We start from the raw sequence: 18,327 nt of genomic DNA on the forward strand, positions 1-18,327 counted from the left end.
GCTCTCGCTCACCCCCAACGGAACGCTTGTCATCTCCGACGACGAGTCGACCATCTATTGGTCCTCCGCGAACTTATTCACAGTTGGCCGTTCGGTGGCGCAGCTCCTGGACGACGCGAACTTCGTCGTCCGATAGGCCGGCAGCTACGATCCCACCGTCGATCCCAACAGCTACTCAGCGTGGCAAAGCTTCGATTTTCTGACGAACACCCTGCTTCCAGGGATGAAGCTTGGGTGGAACCTTACGAGCCGGCTTGATCGGAAGCTGACGTCGTCAGTGAGTACTGACGACCCGACGACGGGGAACTACACGCTTGGCGTCGAGTTGGAGGGAGACACATAGGAATTCTTGCGGCAGGGGACTAAGGCGCAGTGGCGGTCGGGGCCGTGGAACGGCCTCTACTTCAGCGGCGTGCCTCGGAGTCTGACGGAGAGCTTCGTGGGTTACTATATGCTGGTAAGCTCCGAAGAAGTGGCGCACTCGTACTTCCTCCACAACCCGTCAGTGATCATGATGCAGGTTCTGACGCCGTCAGGGTTGATGAGCGGCGAGTTGTGGAGTGAGTCGGCCCAGTCATGGATCGTGCAGTCGTGCATGCCGATGGATCGCTGCGACAGAGTGTCCCCCTGCGGACCCAACGCCGTGTGCTACCCCAACACGTGGCCGTAGTGCAAATGCCTGTCGGGGTTCCACCCCAAGAACCCCATCAATTGGGAGGTCATCCAGGACACCTCCGACGGTTGCGTGCGCACCACGGCGTTGGATTGCAGTAACGACACCGACGGGTTCTTCAGGAAGAACAGCGTGAAGTTGCCGGACACGTCGTCGTCGTCGTCGTCGGTGAACCGGAGCATGAGTCTGGAAGAGTGCCAAACCTGGTGCTTGAAGAATTGCTCCTGCACAGGCTACACCGCTTCCAACATTAGCAGCAGCGGCACCGGCCGTGGCCGTGGCTGCATCATTTGGACATCCGACCTGGCCGATATCAGATACTTCGACGACACCTCGTATCAAGACATGTACGTCAGGCTAGCGGCCGCCGACCTCGCTGCAGGTCAGTGAATTATGTCATTCCCGTTCATTTCTTCGGTCAGTTTGTGGCTTTTTCAACTAATTCCTCCCGCAGCCACGGAACCCAACGCTCACAACGGTCGAAGTCGAGTGACTGTGATCGTCCTCGCCGTCTCTTTCGTGTCAACTTTTCTCCTGGCAGGTGTTGTTGGTTCTGTATGGCTATCAAAGAAAAGAAGTAGTACGCATACTCCGCATTAATAACTTCTCCTCTCACTTGTGCAATGCCTCTGTCACTTATTTTAGCTATCCTTTCTCTTCTCAGAGAGCGACACCGATGAAGCATCACAAGCGACAGGTGAAGACTTCGATCTGCCATTATTTGACTTATCTACAATCGCAGAGGCCACTGCCAACTTTTCAGTTGGTAACAAGCTTGGAGAGGGTGGATTTGGTCCGGTTTACATGGTACGTCGATCGTTTAATTTTCACTTCAATATGATTGCAGTGTTGGAAACAGAAATTATGGGAGAAGAAAAAAGAATTATATAAGGAAAAAAATATGGAAGAGGAGAAATAATTCTATGTGAAAAAGGAGTAGAAGAAAAATAAAAAACTCAACTTGTTTCATTCAGTGAAAAGAAGTACATATTTATAAGCTTATTGGATAAGCACTAATATGAGATAATCATGACATTTTTTATTTTTTATTTTTAAATTCTATCTCCACGAACTATTATCAATTCATCAAGTTCTATCTCTATCCTATCTCTAGTAAAGACTTGTCACCTCACCATTCTATCTCCATAAAATTTATCATCATCTAAAATCAAGTTTAATTTTCAACACCCCCTCTTAAACTTGATTTTGTAACTCCAAGCAAATATCGCATCTTGATGTAGTCTTCAAATTTGAGTGGCTTGGTAAAAATATCAGTAACTTGATCTTGAGACTTTATGTATTCCACTTGCACATCTTTTCTTGTAATACATTCTCTGATATAGTGAAAGCGCGTATCGATGTGCTTACTTCTATCATGGAAGACTGGATTTTTTGCTAGTGCTATTGTAGACTTGTTATCAACTCGTATCTTGATTGCCTCTTCTTGTGGTAAACTTAACTCATTCAATAAATTTCTGAGCCAAACAGCATGACAAACACATGAAGTCGCAGCCACATACTCTGCTTCACAAGTAGAAAGTGTGACAATAGGCTGCTTTTTCGACATCCAAGTGAAAGCTATATCTCCCATAAAGAACACAAATCCTGTAGTGCTCTTTCTATCATCTATATCTCCACCACAATCACTGTCACTATATCCTTCAAGTTTGAAGTGGTTAGATGTTGAATAAAGTAATCCAAAATCTATCGTACCTTTGATATAGCGCAAAATTCTCTTAGCGATCTTAAGGTGGGTAGTAGTTGGATCTTCCATGTAATGACTAACAAGTCCAACAGCATAAAGAATATCAGGCCTTGTGCACGTCAAGTATCGTAAACTTCCAACCAAACTCTTAAAAAATGTTGGATCAACTTTTTCTTCTTCAACATGCTTTGATAGCTTGACTCCACATTCTACTGGGGTATTTATAGACTTACTATTATCCATCCTGAACTTCTTTAATATCTCTCTTGCATAACTTGCTTGTGAGATGAAGCTTCCATCTTCCCTTTGGTTCACTTCAATGCCCAAATAGTATGCCATGAGCCCAATATCAGTCATTTCAAACTCTTTAGTCATCACTTCTTTAAATTCTCCAAACATACTTGGATTGCTTCCTGTGAAGATCAAGTCATCGACATATATGTTGGTGCAACCTTGGGTCAAGGTTGACCTGGTTGACCCGACTCGAGTTGACCTGACTCGAGTTGTATTTTGATGTTTGACGAGAATAGAAAAGTTGTATCTTGATGTTTGACAAGAATATAAACTTGGGAGATTGTGGGTGCAACCTTCGGTCAAGGTTGACCTGGTTGACCCGACTTGAGTTGACTTGATTCGGTAAAGTCCAAGTATGGAGACTTGGCACGGGAAAAGTCCAAGTATGGAGACTTGGCACGGAAAAGTCCAAGCAGGGAGCTTGGCACGGGGAAAAATCCAAGTATGGAGACTTGGCACGGAAAAGTCCAAGCAGGGAGCTTGGCACTGGAGAAGTCCAAGTATGGAAGCTTGGCATGGGAAGTCGGAGAGGGCTCGGCAGCTCGTTCTCCGGACTAGGTCAGAGAGGGTCAGCTCGCTGGACCGGACATGGAAGTCGGAGAGGGCTCGTAGCTCGTTCTCCGCATGAGGTCGAGAGGGCTCGGTAGCTCGTTCTGGACCGGACGTGGAAGTCGGAGAGGGCTCGGTGGCTCGTTCTCCGGCCAGGTCGAGAGGGCTCGAGCTCATTCTCCGGACCGGACATGGAAGTCGGAGAGGGCTCGGTAGCTCGCTTCCGGACTATGTCGAGAGGGCTCGAGAGCTCGTTCTCTAGACCGGGAAGTTAGGATTTAGGGTCGGAAGCTCTAAGGCATTGGATCGGTCGGTGACCGATCGGTAACCAAACAATGGTTCGTCAGGTTATCGATCGGTCCACGTATCGATCGAAAACGATCGAAGTTATCGATCGTTGCCCGATCGGTCCACGCATCGATCAGCTTTAAAGCCAACCCTCACAGAGATGGCCGACCGGTCCGGGGACCGATCAGCCTAGGCCTGATCGGTCCACGCATCGATCGAGATGGCTCGATCGTGGTGGAGCCGATCGGTCAAGCCGCCATGCACAACGGCCAGATTTCGTTGCTCTTTGTCTTCTTCACAGGTGCAGCAGGTGCAGGATATATATCGAGGTCGAGGGCCTCTACAGGAACAGTTCTTGCTCTTCCTCCTTACTGCGATTTGAGCTTTCTGAGCTCCTCTTTGCTGAAGCTTTGGTTGATCAGCTGCTGTTGGCATCATCCGTGAAGTTGCTGCTTCATCAACGGACTCCAGTCGACGAGAAGAAGGCAAGCAAACTTGGTAGAGTATATTTACATTCATATTATCCATTGTTTCTTGCTTTATTTCTTGTACTCCTTTATTACTGTTGCAAAAGAGATTGTGGCGAGGTTTCTCCACCCAGAAGGAATTCTTATTAGTTGGTTTTCCGGGGTCTCATCTACCGACGGATTGATAGGATTCGTCCACCTTACGGACACGCCGAGGAGTAGGAGTATCATCTCCGAACCTCGTTATATCGTTGCGTTTGAGGTTTGATCTTCTCCATTTTCGTTTCTACTCTTTATTTCCGCTGCGCTAACTCAAATTGTAGGAAGAAACGAGAATTTGGGGTCGTCTATTCACACCCCCCTTCTCTAGCCGCCATCCGAATGTCCTAACAAGTGGTATCAGAGCAAGGTTGCTCTTCGACGGATTAACACCCGGGGGAGCACAAGCTAGAGAATGGATAGACTTGGAGAAGACATCACGATTCCACCCTTCTACGATCGCGACGACTTCGCGTATTGGAAGGTAAGAATGAAGTATTTTCTTATGACTAACCTAGTAAATTGGAATTGTGTACAAGTAGGTTTTATTTCTCCGGTGGATAAAGAAGGAGAACCTCTTGAGAAGAAGAAGTGGACGAAGGAACAAATCCACCGATCCATGAACAACGACGAGGTAACGAAAATCTTTGAATTTTCATTACCTAATGATGTCTTGCATAAGATAGGTGGATACAACTGTTGGTGCAACCTTAGGTCAAGGTTGACCTGGTTGACCCGACTCGAGTTGACCTGACTCGAGTTGTATTTTGATGTTTGACGATAATAGAAAAGTTGTATCTTGATGTTTGACAAGAATAGGAACTTAGGAGTGTGGGTGCAACCTTTGGTCAAGGTTGACCTGGTTGACCCGACTTGAGTTGACCTGATTCGGGAAAAGTCCAAGTATGGAGACTTGGCACGGAAAAGTCCAAGTATGGAGACTTGGCACGGAAAAGTCCAAGCAGGGAGCTTGGCACGGGAAAAGCCCAAGTATGGAGACTTGGCACGGAAAAGTCTAAGTATGGAGACTTGGCACGGAAAAGTCCAAGCAGGGAGCTTGGCACGGAAAAAGACCAAGGAGGGAGCTTGGCACGGGGAAAAGTCCAAGTATGGAAGCTTGGCATGGGAAGTCAGAGAGGGCTCGGTAGCTCGTTCTCTGAACTGGATGGCGTCGGAGAGGGCTCGGTAGCTCGTTCTCCGGACTAGGTCAGAGAGGGCTCGGGAGCTCGTTCTCTGAAGCGGACGAAGTCGGAGAGGGCTCGGTAGCTCATTCTCCGGACTAGGTCAGAGAGGGCTCGGGAGCTCGTTCTCTGGACCGGATGAGGAAGTCGGAGAGGGCTCGGTAGCTCGTTCTCCGGACTAGATCAGAGAGGGCTCGGGAGCTCGTTCTCTGGACTGGACGAAGTCGGAGAGGGCTCGGTAGCTCGTTCTCCGAACTAGGTCAGAGAGGGCTCGGGAGCTCATTCTCTGGACCGGACGTGGAAGTCAGAGAGGGCTCGGTAGCTCGTTCTCCGGACTAGGTCAGAGAGGGCTCGGGAGCTCGTTCTCTTGACCGGACGAAGTCGGAGAGGGCTCGGTAGCTCGTTCTCCGGACTAGGTCAGAGAGGGCTCGGGAGCTCGTTCTCTGGACCAGACAGAGTTGGAGAGGGCTCGATAGCTCGTTCTCCGGACTAGGTCAGAGAGGGCTCGGTAGCTCGTTCTCTGGACCGGATGAGGAAGTCGGAGAGGGCTCGGTAGCTCGTTCTCCGGACTAGATCAGAGAGGCCTCGGTAGCTCGTTCTCTAGACCGGGAAGGCTTTAGGTTTAAGGCTGGGAAATTGGATCAGTCTGCATACCGATCCAGTGATACTATGGGTTATCTGATCGGTCTGGTGACCGATCAGTAACTAAACAGTGGCTCACTGTAAGGTATCTGATCGGTCACCAGACCGATCAGGAAACGATCAGGAAGCGATCAGAAACGAGAAAAGATAGGGGGATCGGTCTGTGGGCCGATCCACCTATAGCCTGATCGGTCCACAGACCGATCAGGCTTCGAAGCCAACTCTCACAGAGAGTTGGTTGATCGGTCTTGGGACCGATCAACTTAGGGCCTTATCGGTCCACAGACCGATTAGGAGACTCCTAGACTGATCAGGTTGGAGCCTGATCGGTCCAGGCCTAGCCGTTGCGACACAACGGCTAGATTTCTGTGTCGCTCTTTGTCTTCTTCACAGGTGCAGCAAGTGCAGGATATATATCGAGGTCGAGGGCCTCTACAGTAACACTTCTTCTTGTTCCTCACTCTTGCGATCTGAGCTTTGCTGAGCTCTGTGTTTCTGAAGCTTCGTGTGAGCTTCCCTCGACTGGTTTGCTGATCAGTTGCTGCTGGCATCGTGAAGTTGTTGCTTCATCGAACTCCAGTCGACAAGAAGGCAAGCAAAGTGTTTTTACATTTATATTGTTCTTGTTTTCTTTCTCTATTGGTTGTACTCCATTCTTGCTGTTGCAAGAGAGATTGTGGCGAGGTTTCTCCACCCAGAAGGAGTTCATATTAGCCGGTTATCCGGGGTCTCATCCACCGACGGATTGATAGGCTTCGTCCACCTTATGGACACGCCGAGGAGTAGGAGTATCATCTCTGAATCTCGTTACATCATAGTGTTTGAGGTTTGATTTTCTCCACTTTCGTTTCTACATTATATTTCCGCTGCGCTAATTCAAATTGTAGGAAGAAACGAGAATTTGAGGTCGACTATTCACACCCCCCTCTCTAGCCGCTATCCGAAGGACCTAACAAGTGGTATCAGAGCGAGGTCGCTCTTCATCGGATTAACACTCGGGGGAGCACGAGCTAGAGAATGGATCAACTTGGAGAAGACATCACGATTCCACCCTTCTACGATCGCGACGACTTCGCGTATTGGAAGGTAAGAATGAAGTATTTTCTTATGGCTAACCTAGAAAATTGGAATTGTGTACAAATAGGTTTTATTCCTCCGATGGATAAAGGAGGAGAACCTCTCGAGAAGAAGAAGTGGACGAAGGAACAAATCCACCAATCCATAATCAACGACGAGGTAACGAAAATCTTTGAATTTTCATTACCTAATGATATATTGTGTAAGATAGGTGGATACAACGATGCCAAGGAGTTGTGGAACAACTTGGCTAAGTTCCATGAGGAGAGCTCCAATTCAAGTCAAGAAGAGGAGTCAAGTGAGCCAAGTAGCTCACATCATGGAGGTATGGAATTAGAAGTTGAGGGCTACTCAATATCTAAGGAAGAAGAGGAGAAGAGTTCTTCTTCAAGATTGGAGCAAGAAGAAGAAGTCTCTACCTCCGGAAGGGATGAAGAAGAGAGCTTATATCCATCCTCAACCCTAGGTAACTCAAGCAACTTAATTTCAAGTAAATTACATATAATGTGCTTTGAGTGTAGGGAATATGGGCATTACAAGAGTAAATGTCCAAAGAGGATTAGGAAGACTCCACCGACGCCAAAGGTCAAGGAAGCCGGAGTCCCGATATGCAAGGGCAAGGAGCACGTGGTGTGCTTCCAATGCAAGCAAAGGAGACATTATAGGAGCCAATGTCCGAGGGGGAGGCAACCTCACAAGGACAAGAGACCAAGCACATCTATGGGGGGAGCTAAGGCAAACCCTAAGGTATCTTTTAAGGCATATCCTTGCAATTCTAATAAGACACATGCTAGTAGCTTTATTGCATTTGTCAATAATGATAAGCATGATAACTATAAAAACCGATACATGTGCTTAGGTGTCAAACATGTTAGTCTAGATAAGGACAATACTAGAAGTACCAACCCTAGAATTAATTCATCTAAGGTTAAGGAAAACCTAGATAGGAATCCCAAAACAACTAGACATATGCCTAGGAATACCTCAAAGAAAAATGACAAATTAAAACTTGAGGTATTAGAGAAGGAAAATCAAGTCTTAAGGTCAAGACTTGACACTTTAGAAAAGGCCCTTAAGAATTTGGAGAAGTCAACTCTAGGGTCTAAGGGTCAAAAACAAAAGCCCAAGGACATGAGAGGGTTGAGTCACAAACCTAAGTCTCAAGTGGTCAAGTCCACTTATCATAATGTTCCATTCGATTATGGAACAAGATCTAGGGCTAGGAAGACCATCACCAAGGTCACAAGGGGAGTCACCCCTAGAGTTGATCTTGATGAGTCCCAAATGACCAAGGCTTTAAAGCCTAGGAGGGTTGCTAGGGAAGTCATCCCTAGTGAATATTTAGTGAACCCAATGAGCTCAAATAGGTATTGGGTTCCTAGGAGCGTGATTCCTTCACGCTAGATGGTTTAGGGTGTGCCAATCTTAATTGGATAGGTAGTTAACCTACTCATGGCAAAAGGTGGCATTTTAGGAATATTCAAGGTGTAATCAAGCCTTGAAAATGAAATTAAGAACTATTCCTAAGGTGATTAGGATGTGCCAACCACATTTGAGGAGTTTTCTAAGATCAATCTAATTGGCACATAGTGATCTAAAAGTCTTTAGTATATGATTTTAGGTCCATTACACTTAGGAATATAGAATTTATGGTAAAATGATCAAAACTATCAAAAATGGCAACTAAGGCTAGAATTAGGTATTTTCTATACCTTTATATGTTACTTGTCATACATTGTTTGTCATATGCCATGTCTTGACATCATATTTATTTTATTATCATTTGAAATGTCATGATAATGCTTAGGTTAGTTATATGTCATGCCTTATTTAAGTTTCATACTTGATGACATGACATCATGACATTGGCACATGTTTCCACTTATGATATTATTTTATGCCATGTCATCATCTCTTGCATTTATGATCAATTAATTTGATTTAAGGATAAAAACATAATTTGATATGGAGATCAAATTGTTGTTTAGAAAATGCATGAGAACTTAGCTTAAGATGACCTAAACCCTTATCTCACATCAAAATTGACTTGGATGTGTTTGATACACTTTAGATGTGTGTGAGATATTAGGATTATGAGTTAGGATCAAGGTGCATAGTTCTTGTACCTAGATGAGCCTAATTCGTAATTGAGGATCATAGGGAAAGCTTGTGTACAAGTCATGTACATTTAGCCCTAAGATTGTGGTCCTAAATTGAATGGTTTAAGATCATTTCAAAATTGATTTGAAAAACCTTGATGAAGCTTTTCTAGTGATAGCATTCATCATTGAGCAAGTTGATACAAAGATGGATTAACCTTGAGCTATTTCAAAGTTTTTCAAACTTCGTATCAAGATTTGAAAATGGAAGTTATTTTCATAGAAAACTATTTTTCCATGATAATATATGTTATGAGGAATGTATCCTCAAAATTTTACAATTTTTGGAATTTTCTGTGAATTTTTAGGGGTTTCTGAATTTCGTGGACCGATCAGAGGGGATGCTGATCGGTCCAGGGAGGTCTGGATCGGTCACTGGACCGATCCAGGGAAGTGTGGATCGGTCTGGTGACCGATCCAGTAAAGGGTTGAGCGTGCCAAAATGCTGATTTTCGACTGATTGTCTGAAATTTCAGCTGGAAGTTGGTATTTTAGATTTCTAAAGGATTAAAACTCTCCAAGACATTGTTGGTGCAATGGTCAAGGGGGAGTTGACCTTTAGGGGGAGTTTTATCTATTGGTCAAGCAAAAGTTGACTTTTAGGGGGAGTTTTTACTCGTCAAGATGAGTGATATGGGATGGTCACTATGTTGATTGTTGTATTTAGTATCAAGGGGGAAATTAAGGGTTTCAATGAAAGGTATGTGACTTTCATTAGGAAGAAACTCTTGACCTTGATTCACTCTTTTTGATGTGTGCCAAAAAGGGGGAGAATGTTTAGAAAATGTTCAAGGAAGAACATTGGAGTTTGGGGAGAATGTTCAAGGAAGAACATTGATTGAAGAACTATTGGAAAACCTAAGTTAGGTTATCGGGTTAACCTAACTTGATTATGGTTTTTGTCAAACATCAAAAATGGGGAGATTGTTGGTGCAACCTTAGGTCAAGGTTGACCTGGTTGACCCGACTCGAGTTGACCTGACTCAAGTTGTATTTTGATGTTTGACGAGAATAGAAAAGTTGTATCTTGATGTTTGACAAGAATAGGAACTTGGGAGTGTGGGTGCAACCTTTGGTCAAGGTTGACCTGGTTGACCCAACTTGAGTTGACTTGATTCGGGAAAAGTCCAAGTATGGAGACTTGGCACGGGAAAAGTCCAAGTATGGAGACTTGGCACGGGAAAAGTCCAAGTATGGAGACTTGGCACGGAAAAGTCCAAGTATGGAGACTTGGAACGGAAAAGTCCAAGCAGGGAGCTTGGCACGGGAAAAGCCCAAGTATGGAGACTTGGCACGGAAAAGTCCAAGTATGGAGACTTGGCACGGAAAAGTCCAAGCAGGGAACTTGGCACGGGAAAAGACCAAGCAGGGAGCTTGGCACGGGGAAAAGTCCAAGTATGGAAGCTTGGCATGGGAAGTCAGAGAGGGCTCGGTAGCTCGTTCTCTGAACTGGATGGAGTCGGAGAGGGCTCGGTAGCTCGTTCTCCGGACTAGGTCAGAGAGGGCTCGGGAGCTTGTTCTCTGGACCGGACGAAGTCGGAGAGGGCTTGGTAGCTCGTTCTCCGGACTAGGTCAGAGAGGGCTCGGGAGCTCGTTCTCTGGACCGGATGAGGAAGTCGGAGAGGGCTCGGTAGCTCGTTCTCCGGACTATATCAGAGAGGGCTCGGGAGCTCGTTCTCTGGACCGGACGAAGTCGGAGAGGGCTCGGTAGCTCGTTCTCCGGACTAGGTCAGAGAGGGCTTGGGAGCTCGTTCTCTGGACCGGACGTGGAAGTCAGAGAGGGCTTGGTAGCTCGTTCTCCGGACTAGGTCAGAGAGGGCTCGGGAGCTCTTTCTCTGAACCGGACGAAGTCGGAGAGGGCTCGGTAGCTCGTTCTTCGGACTAGGTCAGAGAGGGCTCGGGAGCTCGTTCTCTGGACCAGACAGAGTTGGAGAGGGCTCGATAGCTCGTTCTCCGGACTAGGTCAGAGAGGGCTCGGTAGCTCGTTCTCTGGACCGGATGAGGAAGTCGGAGAGGGCTCGGTAGCTCGTTCTCCGGACTAGATCAGAGAGGGCTCGGTAGCAGTCGACAAGAAGGCAAGCAAAGTGTTTTTACATTTATATTGTTCTTGTTTTCTTTCTCTATTGGTTGTACTCCATTCTTGCTGTTGCAAGAGAGATTGTGGCGAGGTTTCTCCACCCAGAAGGAGTTCATATTAGCCGATTATCCGGGGTCTCATCCACCGACGGATTGATAGGCTTCGTCCACCTTACGGACACGCCGAGGAGTAGGAGTATCATCTCCGAACCTCGTTACATCATCGTGTTTGAGGTATGATCTTCTCCATTTTCGTTTCTACATTGTATTTCCGCTGCGCTAACTCAAATTGTAGGAAGAAACGAGAATTTGAGGTCGGCTATTCACACCCCCCCTCTCTAGCCGCTATCCGAAGGTCCTAACAACAACGATGCCAAGGAGTTGTGAAACAACTTGGCTAAGTTCCATGAGGAGAGCTCCAATTCAAGTCAAGAAGAGGAGTCAAGTGAGCCAAGTAGCTCACATCATGGAGGTATGGAATTAGAAGTTGAGGGCTACTCAATATCTAAGGAAGAAGAGGAGAAGAGTTCTTCTTCAAGATTGGAGCAAGAAGAAGAAGTCTCTACCTCCGGAAGGGATGAAGAAGAGAGCTTATATCCATCCTCAACCCTAGGTAACTCAAGCAACTTAATTTCAAGTAAATTACATATAATGTGCTTTGAGTGTAGGGAATATGGGCATTACAAGAGTAAATGTCCAAAGAGGATTAGGAAGACTCCACCGACGCCAAAGGTCAAGGAAGTCGGAGTCCCGATATGCAAGGGCAAGGAGCACGTGGTGTGCTTCCAATGCAAGCAAAGGAGACATTATAGGAGCCAATGTCCGAGGGGGAGGCAACCTCACAAGGACAAGAGACCAAGCACATCTATGGGGGAAGCTAAGGCAAACCCTAAGGTACCCTTTAAGGCATATCCTTGCAATTCTAATAAGACACATACTAGTAGCTTTATTGCATTTGTCAATAATTATAAGCATGATAACTATAGAAACCGATACATGTGCTTAGGTGCCAAACATGTTAGTCTAGATAAGGACATTACTAGAAGTACCAACCCTAGAATTAATTCATCTAAGGTTAAGGAAAACCTAGATAGGAATCTCAAAACAACTAGACATATGCCTAGGAATACCTCAAAGAAAAATGACAAATTAAAACTTAAGGTATTAGAGAAGAAAAATCAAATCTTAAGGTCAAGACTTGACACTTTAGAAAAGACCCTTAAGAATTTGGAGAAGTCAACTCTAGGGTCTAAGTGTCAAAAATAAAAGCCCAAGGACATGAGAGGTTTGAGTCACAAACCTAAGTCTCAAGTGGTCAAGTCCACTTATCATAATGTTCTATTCGATTATAGAACAAGACCTAGGGCTAGGAAGACCATCACCAAAGTCACAAGGGGAGTCACCCCTAGAGTTGATCTTGATGAGTCCCAAATGACCAAGGCTTTAAAGCCTAGGAGGGTTGCTAGGGAAGTCATCCCTAGTGAATATTTAGTGAACCCAATGTCAAATAGGTTTTGGGTTCCTAGGAGCGTGATTCCATCACGCTAGATGGGTTAGGGTGTGCCAACCTTAATTGGATAGGTAGTTAACCTAATCATGGCAAAAGGTGACATTTTAGGAATTTTCAAGGTGTAATCAAGCCTTGAAAATGAAATTTAAAATTTTACTCATTCCTAAGGTGATTAGGATGTGCCAACCACACTTGAGGAATTTTCTAGGGTCAATCTAATTGGCACATAGTGATCTAAAAACCTTTAGTATATGATTTTAGATCTATTACACTTAGGAATATAGAATTTATGGCAAATTGATCATAATTATCAAAAATGACAACTAAAGCTAGAATTAGGTATTTTCTATACCTTTATATGTTATTTTCCATATATTGTTTGTCATATGCCATGTCATGACATCATATCTAATTTACTATCATTTGAAATGTCATGATAATGCTTAGGTTAGTTATATGTCATGCCTTATTTAAGTTTCATACTTTATGTCATGATATCATGACATTGGCACATGTTTCCACTTATGATATTATTTTATTCCATGTCATCATCTCTTGCATGTATGATCAATTAAATTGATTTAAGGATAAAAACACAATTTGATATGGAGATCAAATTGTTGTTTAGAAAATGCATGAGAACTTAGCTTAAGATGACCTAAACTCATATCTCACATCAAAATTGACTTGGATGTGTTTGATACACCTTAGATGTGTGTGAGATATTAGGATTATGAGTTAGGATCAAGGTGCATAGTTCTTGTACCTAGATGAGCCTAATTCGAAATTGAGGATCATAGGGAAAGCTTGCGTACAAGTCATGTACACTTAGCCCTAAGATTGTGGTCCTAAATTAAATGGTTTAAAATCATTTCAAAATTGATTTGAAAAACCTTGATGAAGCTTTTCTAATGATAGCATTCATCATTGAGCAAGTTGACACAAAGATGGATTAACCTTGAGCTATTTCAAAGTCTTTCGAACTTTGTATCAAGATTAAAAAATGGAAGTTATTTTCGTAGAAAACTATTTTTCCCTGATAATATGTGTTATGAGGAATGTATCCTCAAAATTTTACAATTTTTGGAATTTTCTGTGATTTTTTAGGGGTTTCTGAATTTCGGGAGAAAAATCAGAAATCCCTATCAGAGATTTGTGGACCGATCAGAGGGGATCCTGATCGGTCCAGGGAAGTCTGGATCGGTCACTGGAGAAGTGTGGATCGGTCTGGTGACCGATCCAGTGAGGTTCTGATCGGTCTGGTAACCGATCAGAGCGTGCCAAAATGCTGATTTTCGATTATTGTCTGAAATTTCAGCTTTGGAAGTTGGTGTTTTTTTATTTCTAAAGGGTTGAAACTCTCCAAGACATTGTTGGTGCAATGGTCAAGGGGGAGTTGACCTTTAGGGGGAGTTTTACCTATTGGTCAAAGGGGAGTTGACTTTTAGGGGGAGTTGTTACTCGATTTTTGAGGATGAGTGATATGGGATTATCACTAAGTTGATTATTGTCTTTAGTATCAAGGGGGAAATTAAGGGTTTCAATGAAAGGTATGAGACTTTCATTAGGAAGAAACTCTTAACCTTGATTCACTCTTTTTGATGTGTGTCAAAAAGGGGGAGAAATGTCTAGAGAATGTTCAAGGAAGAACATTGAAGTTTGGGGAGAATGTTCAAGGAAGAACATTGATTGGAGAACTATTGGAAAACCTAAGTTAGGTTATCGGGTTAACCTAACTTGATTATGGTTTTTGCCAAACATCAAAAAGGGGGAGATTGTTGGTGCAACCTTGGGTCAATGTTGACCTGGTTGACCCGACTTGAGTTGACCTGACTCGAGTTGTATTTTGATGTTTGATGAGAATAGAAAAGTTGTATCTTGATGTTTGACAAGAATACAAACTTTGGAGATTGTGGGTGCGGTGCAACCTTCGGTCAAGGTTGACCTGGTTGACCCGACTTGAGTTGACTTAATTCGGTAAAGTCCAAGTATGGAGACTTGGCACGGGAAAAGTCCAAGTATGGAGACTTGGCACGGAAAAGTCCAAGCAGGGAGCTTGGTGTTGGAACCCCAAGGTGTTTTGATGTGATCAAACAAGCTAAGTTAGGTCCTGCGTTTGTTTAACCCTTGTGTCTAAGTGTGCAGGAGCTTAGGAACACAGGAAGTCGAGCGGAAGACGCGGCTAGCGAGAAGGACGGCACGGGGAGAGAGCCGACGGGCTCGGTGCGTCCGAGGGACGAGGTGTCCGCGGAAGAGTACACCGGTGGACGAGAAGAGCGTGCGCGGCACTCGAGGGACGAGAACCCGGGAAGGAAGGCTGCTCGAGGAGAAGGCCAGAACATGGGTTCGGGTGAGCCCTATTCCGAAAGGCCGAGATCACCCAAGCTAGCGGAGCCGGAGCGAACAGACCCGGACCAAGACGAGCCGAACTGAGACGAGTTGAACCGGAGTCGAAAAGTCAACTTATGTTGACCTTGTTGGTGCAACATCCCTCAGGTTAAGGTTGACCTAGTTGACCAAGCTGAGTCTTGGTTTGGGTTTAGATGTTTGACAATAAGATATTGATTGAAGAAGAGTCAAGTAGGTCAAGGATGACCGGATACTTGACTGGGAAGTCCTAACTGGGATGTTAGGCAGGAGGAAAATCCTGGTGAGTGAAGCCAGGTGAAAGACCTAGTGAGTGAAGCTAGGCAATTGGGAAGTCCTAGTGAGTGAAGCTAGGCAGGAGAAAAATCCTGGTGAGTGAAGCCAGGTGAAAGACCTAGTGAGTGAATCTAGGCAATTGGGAAAGTCCTGGTGAGTGAAGCCAGGCAAGAGAAATCCAGATGGGTCAAGGTTGACCAGACATCTGGTGAGAGTCCAAGTAGGTCAAAGGGATTGACCGGATACTTGGCACGAGGAAGAAAAGTCCAAGTAGGTCTTAGGGAGTGACCGGATACTTGGCAAGAAGAGAAAAGTCCAAGTGGGTCAAAGGGATTGACCAGACACTTGGTGAGAGAGTCCTAGCTGGCCAAGGGTGACCGGATGCTAGGTCTTATGTACCAACAAGTCATGGTTGACTAGATGTTGGTTTAGGGGGCTTTGGGCTTGGTTTTGGGCAAAAACCAAGGTTTGGATTGATCCGTGGATTGATCCAGCAGGTTTGGATTGATCCGTGGATTGATCCAGCAGGTTTGGATCGATCAGTGGATTGATCCAGAATATCTGGATCGATCCGTGGATCGATCCGGTGAGTCCCCACGAACAGAACCTCTCTGGATCGATCCGTGGATCGATCCAGAGGTCCCAATCGATCAGTGGATCGATTGGGACGCTGCTGCTTCGCGCGATAAGTGCTGGATCGATCCGTGGATCGATCCAGAAGTTTTTCCAGAGCACAGAGGCGCTCTGGATCGATCCGTGGATCGATTCAAAGCCTCCCCAATCGATTGGGAGCAATCCAATCGATTGGGATTCGACCGTTGGCGTCGTTTATAGCTGTTGGCGTGCGATTTCTTCAGTAGAACTTCACCGATTCATTCCAGATTCAACACAGCTCCTCCCCAGCACTCTCTAAGCTCCTCACCGCCAGTTCTTGAAGGTTCTTGGAGGTTCATCCAAGTCAAGAGGCGAGTTGCAACGAGAAGAAGAAGAAGCTAGGGTTTTTACTGCATTTCTTGTAAGCTTTTGCTTATTCTTTACTACCCTTTCTTCTTCTTGTACTGAGAGTCTTGTAGGGCTTCTCCGCCCTCGGTAGTTACCGAAAAGGAGTGTTTTCATAGTGGAGGGTGCGTGCGTGGTGTGGATCCTTGGATTAGTCATCTCCGTTGGAGGTGGATACCAAGTAAACTCCTAGTGTTAGCGTGTTTGTGTTTGTTTATGTATTTTCCGCTGCGCATTCTTGAAGAAACAAGCAACACCGAGCAACGAGCACGCGACGAGCTATTCACCCCCCCTCTAGCTACTTTTGGTCCTAACAAGTGGTATCAGAGCAAGGCCGCTCTTCACCGGAATCATCGCCGGAAGGGTCAAGCATATCAAGAAAAGCTAGAGGGTGAAGAAGTTGGAGCAAATTCTTCAAGTTCAAGACTTTATCAAGCTCAACTTCAAGATGCAATTCCAAGATGGGCTTGGATTTGACACAAGGGTGGCTCCACCATACACTTCTACGAGTTTCGATTCTTGGAAATCAAGAATCGAAAATTTTCTTATGATGGAGATAGAGCAATGGTTTGCTTTAATGGAAGGCTTCAAGGCTCCAAGAAATTCAAAGGGCAAAGTTCTAAAGAAAAGCAAATAGAGCACGGAGCAAGTCCAAAGGTGCGAGGCAAATGACAAAGTGACCAAGCTTTTGGTCAATTTATTGCCAAGCACCATCCTTTGCAAAATTGGAGAGTTTGAAGATGCAAAGGAGCTATGGAGCAAATTGGCCAAGCTTCATGAAGAGATCCCCTCCACTGTACAAGATCATGAAGAATCCAGAGAGGGTGACTCTTTGGAGCAAGACCAAGAGGAGGACTCCGAGGTTGAGAGATGCTCAACCTCCGAAGAAGAGGAAATCCAAGAAGCTTCATCCTCAAGGGAATGCAACGAAGGGAACAAGGAGGGAGCATACTCCTTGTTTCATATTCAAGATGATGAAGCCTCCACCTCTAGGATTGAGGGGGAGCAATCCTTGGTGACGCCGGATCAAGAAGAAGGAGAAGCTTCTACATCCGGGTCAAGTAAAGAAGAAGAAGATGGTGCCACCTCCGAAATTCAAGAAATAGCAAATGGAGGAGCAAGTGCCATCCCTACACAAGAAGGTATAAATGTTTCAATTAAAAATAAAAATCATATAATATGTTTTGAGTGTAGGGAAAGTGGGCACTACAAGAGCAAGTGTCCCAACTTGGCCAAGAAGAAGGGTCAAGTGACGCAAAAGGGCAAGGAGAAGCCCGAGGAGACCATTCCCGGAACAAAGAAGAGCAAGGAGCATATCATATGCTTCTCTTGCAATCAAAAGGGGCATTACCGGAGTCAATGCCTCAAGGGGAAGAAGATGGTCAAGGCTCAAGGAGGCATTAGTCAAGGGGGAGCCTCCAAGGTAAAGAAGAAGGAAATATTTATTGAGCCTACTCCTTTACATTATGGTAAAAAGCATGATAGTTCTAATTTTTATCATTTTAATGCGATTTACCATAAGAATAGGAAGCATGAGGGCTTTAAGGAAAAGCATGTGGCCCTACATGCCAAAACTACTAGACCTAAGGCTAGGAATGTAGGTAAAAGTCTAGGCAAGAACTCTAAGGATTGTAGCTACAAGCCTAGAAACAAAAATGCTCATGGACTTAATGGAAAACCAAAAACTAAGGACTTAGTGATGGAAAATCAAGTCTTGAGGTCAAGACTTGATAAAATGGAAAAGACCCTAAGAAGGATGGAAAATATCTTATTAGGCCAAAATGAGCATAGCCTAGGTCTAGGAGCACAAAGGTCATCCAATGGTCATAGAGGTTTGGGATACAAACCCAAAGCTAAAAAGGATGTGCCTAGTTATCATAGGGTTCCATATAGCTATGGAACAAACCCTAAGTCTAGAGGTCAAGTCCAAGATACAAGGGAAGATATCCATAGAAGTATATTTTCAACCAAGTGACTAAGACTTCTAAGAAGTCTAAGAAAGTCACTAACAAGGTCACAAGAGAG

General features: G+C 45.0%; 1 protein-coding gene across 1 annotated transcript; it reads left to right on the forward strand.

The window, feature by feature from the left end:
• The first annotated feature begins 223 nt into the window (after positions 1–223).
• On the forward strand, positions 224–1,592 carry LOC122055107 (G-type lectin S-receptor-like serine/threonine-protein kinase At4g27290). The gene is made up of 6 exons (XM_042616497.1): positions 224–277; positions 359–643; positions 728–1,055; positions 1,128–1,250; positions 1,338–1,480; positions 1,533–1,592. Exons 1-6 carry the CDS (start codon positions 224–226, stop codon positions 1,590–1,592), a joined length of 993 nt encoding a protein of 330 aa, XP_042472431.1.
• The last annotated feature ends 16,735 nt before the right edge of the window (positions 1,593–18,327 follow it).

Source organism: Zingiber officinale, chromosome 3B, assembly GCF_018446385.1.
Source record: "Zingiber officinale cultivar Zhangliang chromosome 3B, Zo_v1.1, whole genome shotgun sequence".
NCBI lineage: Eukaryota > Viridiplantae > Streptophyta > Magnoliopsida > Zingiberales > Zingiberaceae > Zingiber > Zingiber officinale.